At 52.6% G+C, this 23,852-nt stretch overlaps 1 protein-coding gene across 1 annotated transcript in view; it reads left to right on the top strand.

Moving 5' to 3' along the window:
* Obscn (obscurin, cytoskeletal calmodulin and titin-interacting RhoGEF) overlaps nt 1–23,852 on the top strand; it is a 121,009-nt gene that overhangs the window by 73,563 nt on the left and 23,594 nt on the right. Inside the window, exons 44-57 of the mRNA XM_042669531.1 lie at nt 3,214–3,477; nt 5,933–6,199; nt 6,769–7,035; nt 7,161–7,433; nt 8,144–8,416; nt 8,861–9,057; nt 9,244–9,319; nt 14,311–14,583; nt 15,279–15,554; nt 16,083–16,370; nt 16,514–16,795; nt 17,850–18,223; nt 19,277–20,153; nt 20,934–21,212. Coding sequence (XP_042525465.1) covers nt 3,214–3,477; nt 5,933–6,199; nt 6,769–7,035; nt 7,161–7,433; nt 8,144–8,416; nt 8,861–9,057; nt 9,244–9,319; nt 14,311–14,583; nt 15,279–15,554; nt 16,083–16,370; nt 16,514–16,795; nt 17,850–18,223; nt 19,277–20,153; nt 20,934–21,212 — 4,266 coding nt within the window. The remainder of the gene's footprint in view (nt 1–3,213; nt 3,478–5,932; nt 6,200–6,768; nt 7,036–7,160; nt 7,434–8,143; nt 8,417–8,860; nt 9,058–9,243; nt 9,320–14,310; nt 14,584–15,278; nt 15,555–16,082; nt 16,371–16,513; nt 16,796–17,849; nt 18,224–19,276; nt 20,154–20,933; nt 21,213–23,852) is intronic.

Here is a 23,852-nt window from a genome sequence, read left to right as displayed (position 1 = left end):
CACAGTCCTTTGGGGAGTCCCATGTTCTCGTTTGCTATTGGGCCCTCTCCAGCCCTGCCTGCCAAGTTCATAGAAGACTGGAGAAACCCCCAGTTACTCACCCTGTCTCTGTCCTTTTTATTCTAGGCTGGCAGCTTCTCTACTGCTATAAAGTTCTGATAAACCACATCCTTCTGTGCAGTTTTTAAGGTTCCAAGCCATTGCCTATGATCCTTCTCAGGTCCTTCCTGGATAATCTCATCTCTGCTTTTTGGCTTCAGCTGAGCTGAGGTGACTAGCCCCTTCCTAATGTTCTCTCCAGATAATACTTTCTGGGTTTTGCTTTATGGCCAGGTTGTAAGTGTTCTAAAGTGTGAGGTTCAGATTTCTTCTTTCTTTAGCTTATCTATCTCTCCTCACATTTTATTGTAGGTGACAAGAAACCAGGCTACATCTTCACCATTTACCTAAGAATCTCCTCAGCTCAACATCCAATTTTATTGTTTCTAAAGTCTACCTTCTATAGAGTACTACAGCACATTGTAGAGTACTACAATGCATATAGAGTGCAAAATGCATTGTAGGTCCCACCTGAGACCTATCTTCCTAATGTGTACTCTAAAATCTCCTAACCTCTAGCCTTTATACAGTTTGGAAGCCACCTCTATTTGTTTTTTTGTTTTTTTTTTGGGTCTGGTCGTGGGGCTGAACTCTGGGCCTGGGCACTGTCCCTCAGCTCTTCAGCTCAAGGCTAGCGCTCTACCACTTGAGCCACAGCGCCACTTCTGGCTTTTTTCTTTTTGCTTATGTGGTGCTGAGGAATCGAACCCAGGGCCTCATGCATGCAAGGCAAGTGCTCTACCACTGAGCCACCTTCCCAGCCCAGCCACCTCTATTTGTTACAGAAGTACCCAGTCTATATTCTTCAGGCTGTCATACAAAGCATCATAGATCGGGGTGCTGAGTGAGAAATTCATTTCCTTGTAGTTCTGGGGTCAGACTGGAATAAGGTTTGTTCAGTCTGAGTCCATTGCTTGGCTTCCAGACAGCTGTCTTCTACATGACTTCCTATGGTCATCCTCCTGTGTTTATGTTTGGACTGCTTATAAAGATACTAGTCCTGTCATTGCCTTTTTTTTTTTTTTTACCTTAACCACCTGTGCAAAGACCCCAACTGCAAATAATTAGTCCAGATGCAGCCAGGGTGAGGGATCCCTGGTCACTGGTAACTTGTACAGTGCACACTCTGGAATCAGGAGGGAGGGCTGCAGGACTGGGCAGAGGCCAAGGGTTCAACGGGATAACCATAGCTACAGTCAATGGGAGTGCAGTAGGCAGAGTCAGCACGTGGCACTAGTGGGTAGAGTGTGGTTGCAGTAGTGTCAGGACAGGAATGTGTAACAGAGGAGAGGGGGCTCATGATCTGGAGGGTGTACAGGAGCCCAAGTGTGTTCAGGTTGGACAGAACTGGATGGATCCCCTGCCTGCAATAGATAGGCTGTCCATGAGACAAAACAGTGTCTGCCGTGGAAGTTACATGAGAGACATTCATCATCACATCACTGCATGTCTAGGCAGCAAGCTGGCCAGGCCTGGTATGCTTCCCAGACATAGGAGATCACAAAGAGGACAAGATGTCTGCTGAGAACATCTGGAATGGAGCTCATCTCTCATCCAAACTGTACTTCAGCAAATACAACACAGGATTCTGAAAAATAGTTATTGACCTGCCCTTTCCCATGACCCTCCAGTTTTCCTTTTTCTGTTTGCTTCATGGGTATTCAGATCATGACCTCCAAAAGTTTGAAGGCTTCTATCTGTGTGATCCTTGCTAGTCCACACAGTTCATCAAAGATCTGAAGTTCAAGGAGTCCATGGAAAGGGCCCTGACTACTGGACAGGATCAGCAGAAGCCCCTGTGGGGTAGAGGGAGGGCACAGAGACCTTAGAGATGGGACAGATACGGGCTATGGAGGACAGGGCCGTATGTGAGCTACAGATACATAGCCTGGCCCTGGAAGATTCTGGCAAGTATTGATGTATTTATGGGAAGACAGGGAATGGCCACTCTGACGGTCGGAGGTGAAGACCACAATGATGAAGTAGATCCAAAGGGTGCCAAGTACTGGCCTCATGCCACCCGTCCACACTCACCCCATGGCCCTCCCTGCTCTACCCTCTCCCCTGTGCTGCAGCCCTCGCTCACTGCTTTATTTGTTCTGAGAATCAGGAGATCGCAAGGCCTGCAGCCAGCTTTCTGCCCTTTGTAGCACTGTGGATTCTATCATTGGGTTTTGTCTTGTCTTTGTATTGTCATGCCCTATTCTCAGGGTTCTCAAGGAAGTTTCACATTGTGTATTTGTTTCTGACTCTTTCTCTGCACTTCTCTGAAAAGTTTATATAAAGTATAAGGCCTGAGGAAGCTATCGAAAGAGCTGTGACTTCCATGTGCAGTCTGGCATGAGGAGATCCCATTCTACAGAGTGTGTTCAGCATGCCCAACACCTGACCTTGGTCCTGCCAAGTTTTCTGTCTTCCTTGTGCCACCCACATCCTGTCTTCTTCTTGCTTGTGAGCATGACGGTGGCTATGTCTTTCTGACTCCCCCAGCTCTGCCCACCAAGTTCACAGAGGGTCTGAAGAATGAAGAGGCCACAGAAGGGGCCACGGCCACACTCCAGTGTGTGCTGAACAAAGAAGCCCCAGTGGAGTGGAAGAAGGGAACAAAGACCCTCAGAGATGGGGAGAGATACACCCTGAGGCAGGCTGGGCCTGTGTGTGAGCTGCAGATCCGTAGCCTGGCTGAAACAGATGCCGGGGAGTACTCCTGTGTGTGTGGGCAGGAGAAGACCACAGCCACACTGACCCTCAGGGGTAAAGACCGTCCATGTGTGGCCACGTGAGCCTGTGATTGTCATCTACATGTTGTGTCTCAGCACTCCTTTCTGCCTGTACATGTCACGGCTGTGGTGACCCTGTGACCATCTGTCCTGTATCAGGATTGTCTCACGTCCTTTTCTCCTTACTCAGAACATGTTCTCATGCTCCCGTCCTCCTCCCACCCTCTCTCTATGACGCCTCCTTGGATGTGTGTCTCCTGACCATCTGCACTTGCAGTCATATGTTCCCATGGTGATCCTTCTACCGTGATGTGTGTGGCTCCTTGTGTAGTCCGTGTTCTGTGGAAGTCCTTCTGGGAGTTCAATGTCCTCAGTGGCTGTTTGGCCTTTCCAGCCCTGCCTGCCAAGTTCATAGAAGACTTGAGAAGTCAAGAGGCCACAGAAGGGGCCACAGCCACACTGCGCTGTGTCTTGACCAAGGCGGCGCCTGTGGAGTGGAGGAAGGGGTCTGAGACCCTGAGAGATGGGGACAGGCACAGGCTGAGGCGGGAAGGAGCCGTGTGTGAGCTGCAGATCTGTGGCCTGGCTGTGGCAGATGCCGGGGAGTACTCCTGTGTGTGTGGGCAGGAGAAGACTTCAGCCACGCTGACCATCAGGGGTAAAGACCGTCCATGTGTGACCACATGAGCCTGTGGCTTGTTGTCCCTGTGTTGTGTCTCAGACTACTGTTTGCCTGTACTTGTGTCACAGCTGTGGTGACCCTGTGACCATCTGTCTTGTCACCAGAGTCCTCTCAGTGTCTCTTACCTCCCTTCCCCTTGCCCAGGAGATGTTCTCGTGTTAATGTCTGTTACCTGAGCTTTCCCTGTTCCTCCAGGAACATTGCCTCCTTGTCCCTCTGTCCTTCATTTTCCAGTTCATGACAAGGTTCTTTGTCAGTGTGTGTGACTCAGTGGATCCCAGGCATGGGTGGCACAGAGCCTTCCAGACAGCCCCATGGTTTCTGTTTGCCCTTCCTAGCCCTGCCTGCCAGATTCACAGAAGACATGAGAAGCCAGGAGGCCGTGGAAGGGTCCACTGCCACGCTGAGCTGTGAGCTGAGCAAGGTGTCTGCTGTGCAGTGGAGGAAGGGAAAAGAGATCCTAGAAGATGGAGGAAGATACAGCCTGAGGCAGAACGGAGCTGTGTGTGAGCTGCAGATCCGTGACTTGGCCGTGGCAGATGCCGGGGAGTACTCGTGTGTGTGTGGGAAGGAGAGGACCTCAGCCGTGCTGACTGTCCAGGGTAAAGATTTTTTTTGTTAGTTTTTTATTGTGAAAATACTGCACAGAGGTCTTACAGTTCATGAGTAAGGTGATGAGTCCATTTCTTATGAAGCATTGTTGCCTCCTCCTTTGTTTTTCCCCTACCATCCCTTCCCTCCCACTTCCACAACTACACTCTCCCTCCCCCATGCCTAAATTGTAAAGTTTGTTGTTCAACAGTGTTTTGTACTTCTCATTGTTACAATGTGTCAACCTGTATCCCTATTAACATTTTGTTTTTTCCCTTTCCCTCCCCAAACTATACTAACATCAACTACAGTGAAAACAGGTTATACTGTGTGGGAGGAACATACAAAGCAACAAAAAAAGTCATATGAGTTGGTGCCAGGGGCTCACGCCTGTAATACTAGCTACTCACGAGGCTAAGATCTGAGGATGGCAGTTCAAAGCCAGCCTGGGCACGAAAGTCCATGAGACTCTTATCTCCAATAAAGCACTAGAAAACCAGAAGTGACTGTAGCTCAAGTGGTAGAGCTCTCGCCTTGAGCTGAAGAGCTGAGTGATAATGCTCAAGCCCAGAGTTCAAGCCCCAAACCTGACCAAAAAAAAAAAAAAAAAAATCACATGGTAGAGGGTAAAGATTTGTGAACACGTGACTTGTTTGGGTTTTTGTTCTTATTGTCTGCTCCCAGCCAATGCTGAACCTGTTCCCCAGAGTTGCCTCTCAACCTTCTGCCCATTTCTCTATTCTGTCTGGTCCCAGTCAATGCTAGACCTGTTCCTCAGGGCTGTCTAAGCCTTCTCTCCATTTCCCTATTCTGTCTGGCTATTTTCATTTTTTTTGGGGGGGGGGGTCCGGTTGTGGGGCTTGAACTCTGGGCCTGGGCGCTGTCCCTCAGCTCTTCAGCTCAAGGCTAGCGCTCTACCACTTGAGCCACAGCGCCACTTCCGGCTTTTTTCTTTTTGCTTATGTGGTGCTGAGGAATCGAACCCAGGGCCTCATGCATGCAAAGCAAGCACTCTACCACTGAGCCACCTTCCCAGCCCCTGTCTGTCTATTTTCACAGCGCTGGCCCGTGTCAACCTTCATCTGAGTCTTGGCACACAGTTCTCCTCTCCTTGCCTCTTCTCTGCTCTCCTCTCCTCTCTTCTTCTCTCCTCTTTTCTCCTCTCTCATGCCTTTGCTTCCCTTCCCTTCTCTCCTTTTCCTTCCTCTCACCTCCCCCCTTCTCTCTCTGATGCTCACATGGGGGAAGTGATTTTCCTTTGTGAGTCTTTTTTCTGTCCCTAATTCCCAGTGTGTCCATGGAGCATGCGTGCCATACCTCAGAGTCTTAGGTGCATGGGGAACAGAGACCTCCCTGAGTCTGTGGAACACAGCTCTCTCTTCAAGTCTGAGGGAGATGCAGCCCTGTCATAGGATCAAAAGGAGAAGTTCTTGGCCTCGGGCCTAGGAAGAACAGTACCACAGACCAAGGGTCAGACAATAACTACATATCGGACTTGTATGTCTTCTGGGTAGACTATAGAGAACACCACTCCCTTCCCCTTTACTGCCAAGATCCTGAGGACATAGCTCTGTGGCAGGGCTGCCGTGTGAGGCAAACATCAGAAAGTCAGAGTCAGATCTTATGCCCCCTGCTAGCATCCCTACTATCTTCCTTATTCTTGAAACCACCCTTATCCTCCACCCTTCCCCAGCCAGTCCTGATACATTCGATCCTATGGAGGTAGGCCATGGGACTGCAGGGGTGCCTGGCCCTCGCCCTGGTCACCTGTGTGATGAGGTTCTCAGGTGTACGTCCTGAGCTGACTCTGCCTCATGTGATACACCCTGCGTTCCCGCAGTCCCACAGGTGGTGTTCCAGGAGCCACTGCAGAACCTGCAGGTGGAAGAGGGTTCTAAAACCAGCCTGCGGTGCAAGCTGTCAACACCTAACACTGGTGTGGTCTGGAGCAAGGGTGGACTGGAGCTGCAGGCAGACGAGCGCCGGGAGCCCCGGCAGCAGGGCTGCGTTGTGGAGTTGGTGCTTTGGGATGTGCGCCGTGAGGATGCGGGCGAGTACAGCTGCACCTGTGGCTCCCAGACCACGAGCGCCACGCTCGTAGTCACAGGTGGGTACCCACCTCTGGGTAGGATGAGTGTGGCTGGGGTAGGGTGAGTTCGGTCTGCATGCTGACCCTCGTGGCCACAGCCCCATGTCTGGGGTTCCAGTAGAGAAAATGGAGCTCAGCGAAGCAGTCCTGCAGCTCAGCCCTGTCTTCCAGGTTTCTCCTCTGAGCATCTCCGTGGGTTCCCTCATTTTGTACCTGCTCAAGTCCTAATTTTTGTGTGCTCCTGTTCCCTTGGACTCTGCGAGGTTCTCTGATTTCTCCCCGTGGTCGGGCCTTCCGGTCCGGCCTCCCCACTCCCAGTGCTTTCTGTGTCAGTAACTGCAGCTCCGGGGCCCCCTCTGTGTCCCACCGCCATTCCTGTGCACTCTTCTCCATGGGCCTTCAGACCCTCTCGTAGCTGAGCTGGCCAGGCAGCCCCTCCAGCTGTCACTTCCGTTTTGGTTCTTTCCCAGGACTGTGCCTGCTTCTTACTATGGATCTGCCTGATGTGGGTCCTGGGCTGCATCTCTTGGTCCTTTGTGTTATAGTGGCTCAGGGCCTACTTTCATGCTGTCTCTCCAACCTTGCAGCTGCACCCCTGAGGTTCCTCCAGGAGCTGCAGGCCCAGGAGGTGGACGAGGGGACCACGGCGCACCTGTGCTGCGAGCTGAGCATGGCAGGCGGGAGTGTGGAATGGCGCAAGGGGTCCCTGCAGCTCTTCCCCTGCGCCAAGTACCAGATGGTGCAGGAGGGCAGGGTGGTTGAGCTGCGGGTGTGTGAGGTGGAGCAGGAGGATGCGGGGGACTACACCTGTGACGCCGGCCATATGCAGAGTACAGCCAGGCTCTCCGTCCTAGGTGAGTGGTCTGTGGTCCCAAGTACCCCAGCTCTTCCTACCACATGGGGGTCGGGGGGCCTTGCTCTGCAGAAAGCAGGGCGGCCCAGAGCCTGTGGCTCTAAGTGTCCTTTTCTGGCCTGCCAGCCCCCAAGCCCACGTTCAAGACTGGCTTGCAGAGTGCAGAGCAGGAGGCAGGCGGTGTGGCCCGGCTGTCTTGCCAGCTGAGTGAGGTTGACTCTGGGGCACCAGTGCAATGGCTGAAGGAGGGCACGGAGCTTCGCACTGGTCCCAAGTATGAGATGCGGTGCCGAGGGGCCACTTGTGAACTGCTGATCCATGGGCTGGAAGCAAAAGACACTGGCGAGTATGCCTGTGTGGTGGGTGGCCAGAAAACTGTGGCCTCTCTCAGAGTCAAAGGTAAGCCAACCGACCTCCCAGGAGGGAGGCTGAGCCCTCTGCTGCACCCTCTCCCCTGAGGTTGCTTGGGAAGGATTCGTGGGCAGACCAGCTCAAAGGGCTGCCCAAGCCTCCCTTGGGTCACAGCTCTCTCCATTCTTTTTTTTTTGGGTCTGGTCGTGGGGCCTGAACTCTGGGCCTGGGCGCTGTCCCTCAGCTCTTTAGCTCAAGGCTAGCACTCTACCACTTGAGCCACAGCGCCACTTCTGGCTTTTTTCTTTTTGCTTATGTGGTGCTGAGGAATCGAACCCAGGGCCTCGAGCATGCAAGGCAAGCACTCTACCACTGAGCCACCTTCCCAGCCCCAGCTCTCTCCATTCTTGCACCACCTCCTATGCCAGTCCTCCAAGAGAAGAGGGACCCTGCTTCCTGCCCCCCATCTGGCAGGTGGGGTAGCCCAGTCTGTCCTGGGCAGCCTTCTCTGAGTCCCTCAGATCCTCTAGAAACTCTTGCTTCCCTGTTCCTCTAGGTCTAGTCAGGACAGGCCCGGCTGCAAACAGAGCTGCCCCAGCATGGTCTGTGGGGAGGCAGGTGCTCCAAGCCCAGTCCCTGTGTTTCTGAGCCTACTCAGTGCCATGCCACACGAAGAGTGGCCAGAGAGGCTTCCTGGGGTGGAGGTGGTGGGGGGCGTCTCCAGGCTGGTTAAGGCGGTTCTTTCACCCTGCCCTCAGAGCCTGAGGTGACCATTGTGCGGGGCCTGGTGGATGCTGAGGTGCAGGCTGATGAAGACGCGGAGTTCAGCTGTGAAGTGTCACAGGCTGGAGCCCCGGATGTGCAGTGGCGCCTGCAGGGCCTGCCCCTGCAGAGCAATGAGGTCACTGAGGTGGCTGTTGTGGATGGTCGCATCCACACTCTCCAGCTGAAGGGCGTGACACCCGAAGACGCCGGGACTGTCTCCTTCCACGTGGGGAACCATTCATCCTCTGCTCAACTCACTGTCCGAGGTAGTTGGCTTGGGTGGGCCTGTCAGACTGCACAGATGGACAGCAAGGTTCCTTTGGGGGCTAGGATGCTGGCAGGGAGATAGAACTTATGTGCTGGTGGTTTCTAGGTGCTCCTTGGCTGTGTGGGTGACTTAGGCCGGTGGGAGGTATTTGGGGGCTCACACAGTATTAAAGCTCAAGGCCCTGCCTCGTGGCCTTCAGGAGGTGGTACAGACCGTGACACTGCAGCCTTTGATTATCTCCAACATCTCCGCGGGTTAGAACCCAGATCGTTCTCTCTGCCTAGAGTTGGATCAGGGAGCTGATAACATGCCACCACGTTTGTCTTCAGAAATTGGGGGATATGCATATGTGTGCCAGGAGAGGACCCTTGAGTCATAGAAGCCATACTGAATGAGGACGTATGTCAGACCCAGGCTGATGCAATGCCTCTCCCATACCCAGCTCCTGAAGTGACCATCCTGGAGCCCCTACAGGACCTGCAGCTCAGCGAAGGCCAGGATGCCCACTTCCGCTGCCGGCTGTCCAGGGCCCTGGGCCAGGAGGCCCGCTGGGCCTTAGGAGGAGTACCCTTACAGGCCAATGAGATGAATGACATCACTGTGGAGCAGGGCACATTGCACTTACTCACCCTGCACAAGGTGGGCATCCATGACGGCTCTCCACCTAGACTCGGAAGGCTCCAAGTCCATTGGAGATGTTCCTCTACCAGGGATCAGGTTGGGGAGGTGATAAGCCCCTGTCACTGGGGGTTAGTAAGATGACTCTGCCCTTCCTGGTCAGGATGGGGCTGCCAGCACTGAGCATCTTCCTACCTGTATCCTCAGGTAACCTTGGAGGATGCGGGGACCATCACTTTCCAAGTGGGCTCGTGTAGCTCAGAAGCACAGCTGAAGGTCACAGGTAAGCAGCTCCTCCCCACGCCCTACCCTCTACCTATGGACGCCTGTGGTTGCAGGCTCCCCTACACCGTCGCACCTACCCACTGGCAAAAACCTAAGACTTGGAATAGTGATTTTGCCTTGGAATTGGACTTTTCTAAGTTCCATTCACTGAGGTCATGGACTACAGAGGGCTCTGGGGTGGGCTGGCAGACTTCTCCGTGAGAATGTGGGATCTCAGGCTAAAATTAATAGACACTTGTACAATCAATGGATCAAAGGTGTGGATGAAACTGTGTATATGTGACACTGTATGTACGTGGGTGTAGTAAACATAGCCCCAGCACACAAGCGGGTTTCTAGGAAAATTCATCTTGAATTGTCTTGCCCCAGAACTAATCAGTCCTGAGGATTTGGTTTTGACTACTCATCCCTTGTATCTTCCTTTCCATTCTCATACTGGTCTTGTCAATCCACCCGTTATTCATTCATCGACCACTTAATCACTACCACCATTCCTCTGCTATCCATTACCAACCCATTATCCATCCATTTAGTCCATCTATCTGTCCATATACCACTGTTTGGCATCCATCCATCCATCCATCCATCCACCCATCAGATGGTCTAGATCTGTTCATTTACCCATTCGGCATCAGGTATCCATTCATCCATTCACCTACCCACTCACTTATTTACCAGTCCATTTGTCCATTAATTCAAAAACCCATCTGCTATTCAGTCATTCACCATCAAATCCTCCAGCCCTTGGAGGGATCTCAAGATAGGCCATGTTCATCTCTGTTCTCAACTAGACATGGTCACTCCTGTGGCCTGTGGGAAAGGCTGCCAAATACTAATGCCCTTAAAAGTTGATTAATGACAAGGGAGAGTTTAGGAGTGAATGAATGGGAAGAGACAGAACCCTTGTCATTGGGGGATGTAACAGAGATGTGTGGTGTGCTTCAGTGTTGTTCTAGGCTAGGTGTCCCCAGCCTGAGAGAGTTGGTTCATGTACCAACACCTCCCTGTGGCCTTGGGGGGTCCTGGGCAAGGATGTGTAAATGGGTGTCCAGATATGATGGCCACACTTGGAAACTGGTGCTGGAGAAGAGAATGAACTGATACTGACAGCAAGAAGGGGTGGTTAGATGTGTTTGGGGAAGCCAGTCCAGGGGCACTTTGAAGGCTTATGTGGGGTGTAAATGTGGGGGAGAACATGGAAAGGCTCCTAAAAGAGGGCTTACTTGGGTGGGCTTGAGGGCTTCTCTGCCCACCATTTTCTGTTGGATACCATTACCCCTGAAAAAGGTCCCTGCCCATGCCTCTGCTCTCGCCCATGCGATAGACCCATCTGGACTGTGCCAGTGTCCTAGGATGGCATATGAGCAGTGCTAAGAGAAGAGCACAGGGTCGGGGGAGGGCATACCTTCCTTGCCTGGCCCCAGGAAGCAGGTGGCGAAAGAGACCTTGGGTCTTGTCCTTCTCTCTGGGGAGTGGGAGGGAGGGGCCCACTATGTGGTCACTGGTGGTCTGGGAGGGCTCTCAGCTTCTCCACTAGCTGTGGTTACCCGATTGGCCATCCCAGAAGCAGGTGAGATGGAAGAGGACAGAATGGAGAGCACAGGCAGGCAGCTCCACACATACACACCTGAAGCTCCTGAGCTTGGACCCCACCAGGTGACATCCATCCCTGGGGCCCCAGAGGCCTAAGGCTGAAGGGACAGAGTGTCCTTCTGGAAGAAGCATCTGCCTCAGCACCTCCAGAGAAGTAGGGTGAGGCTGACTCGCACCCTCTTGGAGCAGCAGGCTCTGGGGTACCTCTCTATTATTCACACTGGGTCAGAAGAGACAGCCAGTGCCAGAAGGAGCCTCGACCATGGTCTGAGCATGTCCCTTCTGCTTTCTGAGAAGGTGTGCGGATGTCTTTGGCCTCCGGTGGGTGATGCTAGGTATGCTCTGAAGGGTGTGTGGGAAGCGTATCGGTGAGCAGAGGTCATGCCTGGGCCTGAGCCACTTTTCATAGGATCACTGAGGGTGATCTTTGTATTCTCCACTGTGGTCAGAGCCATGTAGCCGGCCTGGGTGGATTTCTAGACCCCAGGAAGAGACCATCTTTCTGATTGGGCTGGTGCCTGATACAGAAGACCTCTAGGCCCATGAATCTCAAGACCGTTCTAGCGTATGTCACTTGGAACACCAATTCTAGAGAAAACATCTTTGTTGCTTTTCTCCTATCCTCTCACAGGACAAAACAATTGCTTTGAACGCTGATTTTGTGTTAACGTGTGTGTGTATTCTTCCTCACACATGGAGCGATATAACTTAATTCAGTGTTAGAACTATCTAGAGTTGGCAGACTGTAAGTTAAGACTGCTCCCCAACTTCACGTGCCAATTTCAAGTGTCAAATTGACAGACACCTGCCCTTCTGGCTCTCACTAACCCTCAGGGTTGATGGTTTTTCCAGGACAGCTTATCGACATTAGTGAACTAGTATTGCAAGTTTATTACAGAAGAGCCCATCCAGGAATAGCCATAGAGAAGAGTGACATAAGGCAAGACCGGGGAGAGTGAGTTTGGCGACCCTCCTTGGCTCCCTCCCTGGGTGTATCACCCTCCAGCACCTCAAGACCCACTAATCTTGATCACATCAGAGCTATTTAAGAGAGTTTATTTTATGGAGATTAATCTATGGCTTTCCAGCTTTCCCAAAAGTTGATGAATGGTGATAAATGTTTTAGACTTCTTACCACTGGGTGACCACCCAAAGCTACCTAGTATGACCAGAGTCCCTCATTAGTATTACTTTGTATATGGTCAAAGGAGCTTGTTACAAATAACAACAGTTCAGTCATTCAGGAAATTCTGAGGGTATTAGGAGTCCTGTGGGAACAAAAACCAAACTTGTTATTAGAACACACTCACGCACCAATGATCTCCAGAGTAGTTCCCACCTGATAGACTGTAGGGCGCCCAGCCTGGCACTCCTTCTCACCCTCTTACGCAGAGGCAGCACTATGCCTGGTACGTGGCTTGCAGAATGTGGATGTCTTCGCTGGGGAGGTGGCCACGTTCTCCTGTGAGGTGTCTCGTGTGGCTGGGCCAGAGGCCCGCTGGTGGCTGGATGGCACCCTGCTTCAGGACACTCCCCAGAGTGCCATCGCCGTGCACAGGGGGACCCTTCACTCTCTCACCCTCTCGGGCCTAGGGGTGGCCGACTCAGGCACCATCACCTTCCGCATGGGGCCTCTGGTCTCCACAGCCAAGTTGTTGGTCAAAGGTATTGGCCACGGGGGACCACCTGTGCTGGTGCTTCTGACTTTGCTGTGCCTGCACGCTTCCTGCAGGCTCCTGGGGAGCAGAGGAGGGTCAGATATAGCCTTCTAGGGCACATTTCTCCATGCCTTCTATCTTCCCAGGGCAGCCCCAGGTGGGCATACTTCCTGAATGGGAAATTCAGGCTAGGGAGCCAGGCAGTTGAAGGTGGCCCCATACCCATGTACTGAGTTCAGCCTGGGCAGGCTACTCACCTGGCCGCCACCTCAGCCAGAGGCTAGTTCCTTGAGGGAGCTTTCCTGGGCTCCTGGGCTCCATCCCAGGCCCTTGCCCGGTCTGTTCCTGTCCACACTTGTATCAACTTGCTCTCTGGACAGGAAGGGCAGCAAAATGTCATGGACTCCCCTAGCTCCTTCATTTGATGCCTTTGCTGACTGGCCTCCTGTGAGCACCCATAGAAAAAGTGGGTCACTGAGGTAACAGTGATTTATCAAGTAGATTTTCAGCAAAGGGAAATGGGTGTTTCGATGGGAGGCAATCCAAACTGTGGCTGTGGACTTTGAGCCAGGGATCCGGGGTCCAGCAAAGGTGTTGGAGGTGGGGTGTGGATGCTGCCCCTGGGCCAGAAGAGCCCAGTCTGGACAGACACCCGGCTCAACAGCACCATCAACCATGAATGGGCACAGGGCGTATCTGATGCGGCGTGCTCTGAGCTGCCATGGTGGGTCCCACTTCCTGGCTGTGCCAGTAGCTGTGGCTGAGTCATTGCCTACCAAAGCTAAGCTTGCAGCTGCTAAAGCCACTAACATGGATGGCAGAGCGTGGGTGGGTATGGTGGTGTGTCCCAGGGCTGATGCGTGTCCGGCATGTTGGCCGACAGATCCCACGGTGGAGGTGGTCAGTGCCATGCAAGACCTGGCGGTGGAGGAGGGTGGCTCAGCAGAGCTCCTTTGCCAGTACTCACGGCCTGTGCAGGCCACATGGAAGATGGACGAGCGGGAGGTTCATGCAGATGGGCACCGTGTCATCATAGAGCAGGACTGGACCGTGGCCAGGCTGACCTTCAGGCCAGCCCTGCCCAGTGACAGTGGCATCTATTCTTGTGAGGCTGCGGGCACCCGTGTGGTGGCGCTGCTCCAAGTGCAAGGTGAGGCTACCTGGCAGGCAGCCCCAGGCCCAGCACACCTATGGTGTGCCTTGGTTCACCGAGCCATAGAGCAGGGCATGCTGTAGCATCCATCCTGGTCATAGAGGTGCTCTGTACAGGGGAATGATCCTGGGCGTAGCAAAACTACCCCACAATGCACTTAGGTTAGAGCACAACCAGTTACATGCTTACGGCTTCTGTGAGAAACTGACCATTAACCAAGAGGCATGGATTCTGAGGGTTCCTAATCATGTGAGTGTGAGGAGAGTTCCAGAAACCATCACAGGTCTAGTTGTGCTGTTTGGGATGTGAGGAAGGGGTGTGGAGTCCAAACCCTGATGCTTCAGATACTTTGGCAAGTAAGGGCACTGCATCCAGCGTCCATGTGGGGCTCCATGTTTGGGTAGCTTGTGAGTGTTGAAGTCTCGCGATCACCTGTGAGGTTCTCATCTGTGAAACGGAGTCCAGAGTGATTACCCTGTCTCCATGTGATCACTGGGGTGGCATCTTGTTTGACTCTTTGTAGTTGCAGGTGAGGAGCTCCTAGGCTCACATGCACCTGAGCCCCTCCCTGGCTTCTCCCCACAGCCAAGAACACAGTGGTTCAGGGCTTGGAGAATGTGGATGCCCTTGAGGGCGGCGAGGCGCTGTTTGAGTGCCGTTTGTCTCAGCCTGAGGTGGCTGCGCACACCTGGCTGCTGGATGATGAGCCTGTGCACACCTCAGAAAATGTGGAAGTGGTCTACTTTGAGAATGGCCTGCGGCACCTGCTGCTGCTCAAGAACCTGCGGCCACAGGATAGTTGCCGGGTGACCTTCCTGGCTGGGGACGTGGTCACATCTGCATTCCTCACTGTCAGAGGTAACCGTGCTTCTCTGGTGCAAGATGGAGGGGTAGGGTGAGCCCCTCCCACCAGAGGCTGGGTCCTAGCAAGGGTGGCTGAGGAGGGGGTGGCCTCTGAGATCTTTTCCACCCGATGCTCTACAGGGTGAAAAGATGTTGATCTCTGAGATCTCTTGTCCCCACCCCAAGCTGGAGGTGTGCAGCCAGCTCAGTGAGACAGAGAGATCTGGGATGGGAGTGGCATCTGGTTGAGAACCATTCACCCTGCAGAGAGACAAGATTGCGCGGGCTGGTGCAGGGCTGGGGTGCCAGTGGGTGAGACCCCTTCCTAAAGGCCTTCCAGCCTGGGAGAGTTGTGGAGTGGGGTGTCAGACGTTGATCCTGCTCACACAGGTGGCTCGACCCCTTCAAGTCTGTGGGGGATCTGCAAGTGCCCCTCCTGCTGGCAGTTCCATCTGGGATGAGGAGTAGGGGGTCCTTGGTTTCTGAGGAGCCTCCCACTAGAAATCTGGCTGCTTTGAAGGAGGGGATGAGTGTCTTCTAAGCCCTTCAGTGTGAGGCTTCACCGGGTGGGGAGAATTGGCTGAGAGGTGTTGTTTTGAGACCTCTCCAACTGGAGGCAGCATGGAGGGGAGGCACAGTAGAGGCCAAGGGTCTCATGCTTTGCCTCCAGAACCTTCCCCTTGCGTTTATTCACCCATCCACCCTCACAGGATGGCGTTTAGAGGTCACGGAGCCACCAAAAGATGTGACGGTACGAGCTGGCGCCCAGGCCAACTTCACCTGCAAGCTCAGTGAGGCGGTGCCTGTGGGCGAGGCAACCTGGTATATCAACGGTGCTGTGGTCCAGCCAGACAGCGCGGCCTGGAGGGTCACTGCTGACGGCAGCCAGCACTCCCTGCTGCTACGGAGTGCTCAGCCCCACCACGCTGGGGAGGTGACCTTTGCTGCCCGTGACGCAGTGGCTTCTGCAAGGCTTTCTGTGCTGAGTGAGTTGCGGGCCCCTCTCCGCAGGACGGGCCGGGGACAGTTCTGTAGACCACTGGGGTGGGTGACCATCCAGAACTGCATCCTGGGTGGAGTGGTTGGACGCCCAGAGTGGAGGTGGTGGTGTGTGTCATGCCCCTTCCTTGTCAGTAGCCCCTCCTGCTGGTCTAAGGGGGTTGCTGAGTAATGCTGTCTGTCAGATCAGGGCACTGAGGCTAGGGGCCCAAATCCCGGTGAGGGCAGAAGTCAGAAGGAATGAGGCTCTCCAGTCCTTATACTGCTGAGAGCTCTCAGTGGACCCCATCTTGAGTGGGCTGTGGGTATACAGTCTACTGAGACACATAGACCTGCTAGTTCACGGGTGGGGTGGCTCTGTATCATCTCTTCCTCCCTGAGACAGGCTGGGCCACTGGGTATAGTGGGAAAGTGGCCTGCCCCAGGGCCTGTTCCACGTCCAGGGCCTGACCCTAGCGGCTGTTGGAAGGGCTGCAGGCCACAGTGGGTGTGCTGACCTCCTCCCTTCCTTTCAGGCCTCCCTGACCCCCCAGAGGATGCCGAGGTGGTGGGTCGAAGTGGCCGCTCTGTGACCTTGTCCTGGATGGCTCCCACAAGTGACGGCGGTGGCGGTCTGTGTGGCTATCGGGTAGAGATGAAGGAGGGTTCCACAGGCCAGTGGCGTTTATGCCACGAGCTGGTGCCTGGGCCAGAATGTGTGGTAGATGGCCTGGCCCTTGGGGAGACCTATCGCTTCCGAGTGGCAGCCGTGGGACCAGCAGGTGCCGGGGAACCCGTGCACCTGCCCCAAATGGTCAAGCTGGGTGAGTCACTGCTCTGGGGCCGGGTCTGGGAGAGGAGCCACCTACCCAAGCTGGAGGGAGGGAGCCTGTGTGCTGGGGTCTGGACTGCAAAGCCCAACCTGCCTGATGAGGCCTGTCTGCTGTCTATGGGTGCTGTTTCCCAGCAGAACCCACGGAACCTGCGCCTCCCCCGCCCCCAGTCCCAGAGCGACGCCAGGCGGTGGCTGGTGAGGACGTCTGTCTGGAGTTGGAGGTGGCGACCGAAGCTGGGGAAGTTGTCTGGCACAAGGGGACAGAGCGCATCCAGCCGGGCGGGCACTTCCAGGTGCTCTCTCAGGGCCGGCGGCAGGTGTTAGTGATCAAGGGATTCAAGTCAGAAGACCAGGGCCAGTACCACTGTGGTCCTGCCCAGGGCTCCATTCCCACCAAGGCTGCCACATTCCAGGGTATGTTCTGGGCTGGGGTAGAAAGCCCTGGGGTATGGGAACATGGCTGGCCTGGCCTTCCTCCTCATCAGTGCTCTGGAGGAAGGGCCGAGGGTACTCTGACACCCGGAGTAGGACATGATGGAAGACTAAGGCTGGGTCAGGAGATGAAACAGCTCTCACATTATTGCCTGAGGCCTTGCCCTAGGCCAGCTCACCCATCCCTGAACAGGGTGCAGCCCTCAGCTTTCTAGTGCTGGTCCTCTTGAGTCTGGAACCTTGAGCACCTGCAGCTCTCTTCCCAAGACTTTTCCTGAGCTTTGAACCTCCTTCCTTCTGAGCATTCCTGTTCTCTTAGTGACTCTGCTCTGAGGTGCTCCCGCATGCTTGTGCCCCGCTTGCTCTGTAATGGTGCCCCCTGCACCCTCAGCACCCTGGTACTTTGCCTGCATGCTCTGAGCCCTCTTCCCGGCTCCATTCACACTGAATACCTTAGGCACCCCATGCTCTTACCCCTCACCCCCCATGCCCGCTCAGCTCCCTCATGCTGAGTCCTTCTTCCAGCTCAGTCCCCTGCCCCGAATGCTATGAATCCCTCCTCTACTCTAGCCTCATTCTGTACTCTGAGTACCTTCCTTTCCCGAGTCCTTTCTGTGTTCTGAGCTCCTTCCCTCTTTCTCAGTGGCAGCCTACCTTTAAGCACCACCCTGCACCAGTCTGTCTTTCCCCTGTTGTCTGCACCTGGCCCTAGTGCATTCACACGCATGAATCTCCTCCTTGTGTTGCTCCTTGAATTAATATGGGCTACTATATCAGCAGCAAGGGCCAGGAAGGAATGAAATAATCCCAGTTTGACTTTGCAGTCATGTCTTCTCTGGCCACCATGTGCCCTGTGCAGGTGGTCTGAGGGGAAGCTGATGTGGGCTTAGGCTCAGAGCTTCTAAAACGTGGTAGAACGATGTGGTACCCGGCGGGGAGTCAAGGTCCAGCAAGGTGACACACCGGTCGTCAGTGAGGGTGAGTGTGATCTCACGTCTCAGCCCTATCCTGCTGACCCATCTTCTGCTTTCTTCAGTGGTGCTGACCACAGGCTCTGGGGACGAGGCCCCCGTGCAGCCTAGCCTGCCCCCTGAGGCAGCCCAGGAGGGTGACCTGCACCTGCTCTGGGAAGCCCTCGCCCGGAAACGCCGCATGAGCCGTGAGCCCACTCTGGACTCCATCAGTGAGCTGCCTGAGGAAGACGGCCGTGTGCAGCACCTGCGGCAGGAGGCAGAGGAGCTGGCTCCTGAGCTCTCCGAGGGCTATTCCACAGCCGATGAGCTAGCACGCACTGGAGAGGCTGACCTGTCACATACCAGCTCTGATGATGAGTCCCGAGCGGGCACCCCTTCCCTCATTACCTACCTCAAGAAAGCTGGAAAGCCTGGGGCACCACCCTTAGCCAGCAAGGTGAGTGCCCTGCCTGCCAAGCCCCTTTCAGCGAGCAGAGAGAAGCCTGGCCATCTTTGACTTTCTTCATTCATGCACCCGTCTTTAATCTATCGATTAATCTGTCTATACATCTACCGTTCACCTGCCCATCTGTGCATCATCTTTCCTTCCTGCTATCCACGGGTCCATCTACCATGATCCCAGGCATCCATATATCCATTCTTTCTTGCATTCACTGGTCCATTATATCTACTTACCATATTTCCATCTGTACCTGCACCTGTTTATCCATCTGCACATCTAATATCTATTCATTTGTCCATTATCTACCATCTTTCATTCATCCACCATCTCTTCTGCACCTGTTCACCTATTTGACCACTTATTCATTGACCTATTCACCCACCTATACCCATTCACTGATCCATCAGTCTACTACTCTTATGCTTATGTGCCAGTTTGTTTCCTTATCTTCTATTTGCCAAGTCATACAGCCAGCCCTTTGTGCCCCACACATCTGTCCCTACTATCATCCATCCATTCATCATCCATCACCCACCTATCCACTACCTTGCCCATAATTTATCCACCATTCCTCAATCCATCACTCCTGTACTTGCTCACCTATTCATCTGTTTTCTGGTCAGACTGTTTACCTATTTACTCATCCGTCCACCTATCTACACCTATGCCACCCACCTATCCATATATCCACCATTAGCCATCCATCCACCTTCCCTTCATCCATCCAGCCTTCCTTCCATCTACCCATTCATTCTCCATCCATCTCCACTCACATAGCTGTTAAATTTTTATTGGTCTTCCTGCTATTCCTTATAAGGCAGCTAATCTTCATGTATGTGAATGTATAAAGCTATTTCAGGGAGGAGGTGGTCTTGTTTTGGGGTAGCAGTAGAAGCCAGTAGGCACCTAGCTCAAGCTAGTGTGGTTGCCAGTAGGTGGGAGGAAGAATAGAATGCTAGAGCAAAACATGGCCCTGGGGCCTTGATCCTGTGTGCTCCTGACTTCAGCTTTCATGCTCCACCATGACATCACATCCTGTGCCTGCAGATTGGGGCTCCAGCAGTCCCCTCTACGAAGACACAGAAACATCAGGAGCAACCAGCCACAGTGTGCCCACCCCAGGGAGAGGTGAGGGCTGAGGACCTGAGCGATCCCTCCATGGACAAGGCTGCTGTGAAGATCCAAGCTGCCTTTAAGGGCTACAAGGTGCGGAAGGAGATGAAGCAGCAGGAAGGGCCTGTGTTCTCCCGCACGTTTGGGGACACTGAGGCACAGGTGGGGGATGTCCTGAGGCTGGAATGTGTGGTGGCCAGTAAAGCGGATGTGCGGGCCTGCTGGCTGAAGGATGGCGTGGAGCTGACTGATGGGCGACACCACCATATCGATCAGCTTGGGGATGGCACCTGCTCCCTGCTGGTCACTGGTCTGGGCCCTGCTGACACTGGCCGCTACACCTGTCGGGTGAGCAATAAGTTTGGCCATGTGAGCCACAGTGCCTGTGTGGTGGTCAGTGGGACGGAGAGTGAAGCCGAGAGCTCCTCCGGGGGAGAGCTGGACGATGCCTTCCGACGAGCCGCCAGGCGCCTCCACCGGCTCTTCCGCACCAAGGGCCCCTCGGAGGTGTCCGATGAGGAGCTCTTCCTCAGCGCCGACGAGGGCACTGCAGAGCCGGAGGAGCCTGCAGACTGGCAGACGTATCGTGAAGATGAACATTTTGTCTGCATCCGTTTCGAGGCACTCTCTGAGGCCCGCCAGGCAGTCACCCGCTTCCAGGAGATGTTTGCTACCATGGGCATCGGAGTAGAAATTGGGCTTGTGGAGCAAGGGCCCAAGGGAGTGGAGATGCGAATTAGCAAGGTGGCTCCTCTGCCTACCCCTGCAGTGCCTCCGGGGCCTGTGCCCAGCCTGCTGGCTTCTGATGCTGGTGAGTTCACACACTGCCTTGGTCGGGCTGCACGAGGATCCAGGGTGGACTGGAGGAGGTGTGGCAGCATCAGCTGGGTCACCTGCACTCCAGCATCAGCTGTTTGCAGATGTGGCCTACTGAGCCATGGTACACCCTGGCTCTGAGGTTAAACAGAGCTGAGTATAAAATCCAGCTCTGCCTCTTACTAGCCGTGTGCCACTCAGAGATGCTATTTGAACTCTTTGACTTTCAGTTTTCACATCTGCAAATGGGGATGAGAATACCTACTTTCTGTTGTTTTTTTTCTGTAAGGAGAGACTCAGAGATGGAACTCATAAAATAGAGGGGTTCTTGGGTCCACTCTGCACAGTATATTCTATTTCATCAAGTAAATAATTAAAAATCCATTTCACTGCTTGCTTCTGTCTCTCCAGAACATTAAGAGGTTATCGTAAATGTCTCAAATCATGTCTTGAAACTTCTGTCCAGTTTGGGGCAATTGTGTCCCTAAAAGGTCATTTGTCTGTTCTTCCAGGACTCCTAGATCACACAGCCTAACCTCTTTTTCCCCCTATTCTTTCTGTTTTCCATCCTTCTTGCTTAGTGGCTTGGGAAGCAAGCTTAGAGAATGGGAATAGGGTAGACTTAGCCGTCAAGATTCAGGGTGGGGTTATTAGACAGGGTCTCAAAACTCAAATGAACACTTGCACCAGACTTCCGGTCTGGTGGAAGCTTGTGATTGTAGATGTGATTGGCATGATCAAGGTTAACGTGGCATGCCCTGCTTGTCTGTCCCAGCCCCAGTGTTCCTGACCCAGCTGCAGAACCAAGAAGTACAGGATGGCTACCCTGTGAGCTTCGACTGTATGGTCACGGGCCAGCCGGTGCCTAGTGTGCGCTGGTTCAAGGATGGGAAATTGCTGGAGGAGGATGACCACTATATGATCAACGAGGACCAGCAGGGTGGTCATCAGCTCATCATTACAGCTGTGGTGCCCGCAGACATGGGTGTCTACCGCTGCCTGGCTGAGAACAGTGTGGGGGTCTCTTCTACCAAGGCTGAGCTCCGTGTGGACTGTGAGTACTGCTCTCCTGAGCTGGGCTATCTTATTTATTTAGTCCCACCTATCTTATTTATTTAGTCAGTCATGGGCTTGAACTATGGGCTTGGACACTGTTCCTCAGCTCTTCAGCTCAAGCACTCTACCGCTTGAGCCGCAGCGCCACTTCCGGTTTTTTTTTTTTTGTTTTTTTTTTTTGAGTGGCTTATTGGAGATAAGAGGTTGGTGGCAAGGGAGATAGGGAACTTGATGTCTTGTGGCCGGTGAAGAGGAGACTTTTTGAGAGCAAGGGCCAGGACAAGAGCCTCTCAAGAGTGGTTAGGGTGAAGTGGTACAAGGACCTCATGTCTGTCTCTCAGAGGTGTATCAGCTGGAGAGAGGCCCAGAAGGTTTTGAAGAGGAGGTGACCCAGCCTTCCCCAATCACTCCATTGAAACTTTTCTTGGGAGACCTCCAGTGGCTTCACTGGAAAACCTCTCAATAGAAGTGTAGAGGTAATGATTGACTGATGCTACAGTCTTTAAAAAGTCTATGTAATCTTTACTCCTGATTGCTCGTACAGAGATTCTAAGTCCTTGGGATGCCCAGGTACAGGGCATAGCTTCTGTTCTCATGAGGTGACTCTTGAAGGTTTCCAAAGTAGCTTCAGGGTGGTGACTGCTAGCCAATCAGATCAAACCTTGATGAGGAGTCGGAGCTTTCAAACCTCAGGATCTATGCATACCAAGCAAGCATTTTACCACTGAGCTGAATACCTAATACTCTTTTTTAAATTTCTTTTTCCTTTTCTTATATTTTATCCTTATTTACTATGTTCTTAGGTACACTACTTTGTAATATCTAACTTTGTTATTAATCCCACCTATCTTATTTATTTAGTCAGTCATGGGCTTGAACTCTGGGCTTGGACACGGTTCCTCAGCTCTTCAGCTCAAGCACTCTACCGCTTGAGCCACAGCGCCACTTCGGTTTTTTTTTTGTTTTGTTTTGTTTTTTTGAGTGGCTTATTGGAGATAAGAGTCTCACGGACTTTCCTGCCCGGGATGGCTTTGAACCGCGATCCTCAGATCTCAGCCTCCTGAGTAGCTAGGATTATAGGCATGAGCCCCTCAGATCTCAGCCTCCTGAGTAGCTAGGATTATAGGCGTGAGCCACCGGCGCCGGCTGTCTTATTTTTTTAATCTCTAGAAGTTCTTGAGTCTTGGTAACATAGATCATTTACTTTTTGAACATATAGAATACAGTTCTAATAACTGTTTTTATGTCCTCCTCTGCAAGTTCTACCATCATGGTCAGTTGTGGGTTGGTTTTGATTGATTGATTCTTCTCTATCATGTGCGTCTTGTTTTCTTGCCTCTTTGCATGGCTGATGATCTTAGTTTGTGTTCTACAAATCTTCAGCTGTGTTCTGGGATGCAGTTAGTTCCTAGGAAACAATTTGAGCCCTTATGATTTGTTAGGTGAGTCTAGAGTAGGGCTCAGTCTAGGGCTAATTATTCCCCATTTCTGAGGCACAGAGTTCTGAGTGCTGTGAGTTTTTCTACAGTGACTGGAGAAAACAGGCATTGTTCCTGGCACTGTTTCCTTCTGACCATTCAGATGTGTCTTCTCTCATGAATCTGCTAATCACTACCTGCTAAATGATGGCGAGTCCTGCCTGCACAGTTTTCTCTTCTCTGGCACTGTCCTGTGAACTCTGCTGCCGAGGTCTTCCAGGACTCAGAACTCATGGAATTCCCCTGATTTTTGCCTCCATTTTCCCTGCCTAGACCTGGAAACAGTACAGAAAGCTGGAGAAACGAAAGATTTTGCTTGTCATTAAAGCTAGATAAATGATAGGTTTTGCTGATATTCCCTATAATTAAACCATTACTGTCCTCCATTTGCCTAATGACAAGACTTAAAAATCACTTTTATATTTATCTAGGTTCTTGTGGTAGTGTTTTTGTTCTTGTTGTTGCTTCAGGTGGGAGTGTTCTTGGTTAAGGCTGTTACAACAACATAACATGGATTGAATGCCTTGTAAAGAACTAACTTTCTCACTCTTCTGATGGCTAGAATTCTGCGCTCAGAGAGCCACTGTGCATACGGGATCTGGTCCTGACAGTCTTATTATTGTATGTCTTATAAATATTTTGTATTTTAGAAATATCACAAATCAGCTGGGCACTGGTAGCTCACGCCTGTAATCCTAGCTACTAAGGAGGCTGAGATCTTAGGATTGTGGTTCAAAGCCAGCACGACAAGAAAACCCGTGAGACTCTTATCTCCAGTAAACCACTTAGGGAAAAACCAGAAGTGGCACTGTGGCTGAAGGGGTAGAGCGCTAAGCTTGAGCTGAAGAGCTGAGGGACAGTGCCCAGGCCCAGAGTTCCAGCCCCACGACCTACCAAAAGAAATAAAGAAAGAAAGAAAGGAAGGAAGGAAGGAAAGAAAGAGAAAGAAAGATCACATACCTAGCTTCCCACAAGGTAAAATCCACAATGTCAAGATAGTTAACCAAAAATACACAGACTTATAAAGAGACAGGAAAAAATAACCTGTAATGTGTGATTAATCTACTCAATCAATCTACACCTACTCAAATGTTAGAACTAGCAAAGACAGTAAAACTCTATTCTGTGGATTTAAACATTTTAGCTTTTTTGTATTTATT

This window comes from Dipodomys spectabilis, unplaced genomic scaffold, assembly GCF_019054845.1.
Source record: "Dipodomys spectabilis isolate Male_0828 unplaced genomic scaffold, ASM1905484v1 ptg000496l, whole genome shotgun sequence".
Lineage (NCBI taxonomy): Eukaryota > Metazoa > Chordata > Mammalia > Rodentia > Heteromyidae > Dipodomys > Dipodomys spectabilis.
This window is presented reverse-complemented; position numbering and strand designations above follow the sequence as displayed.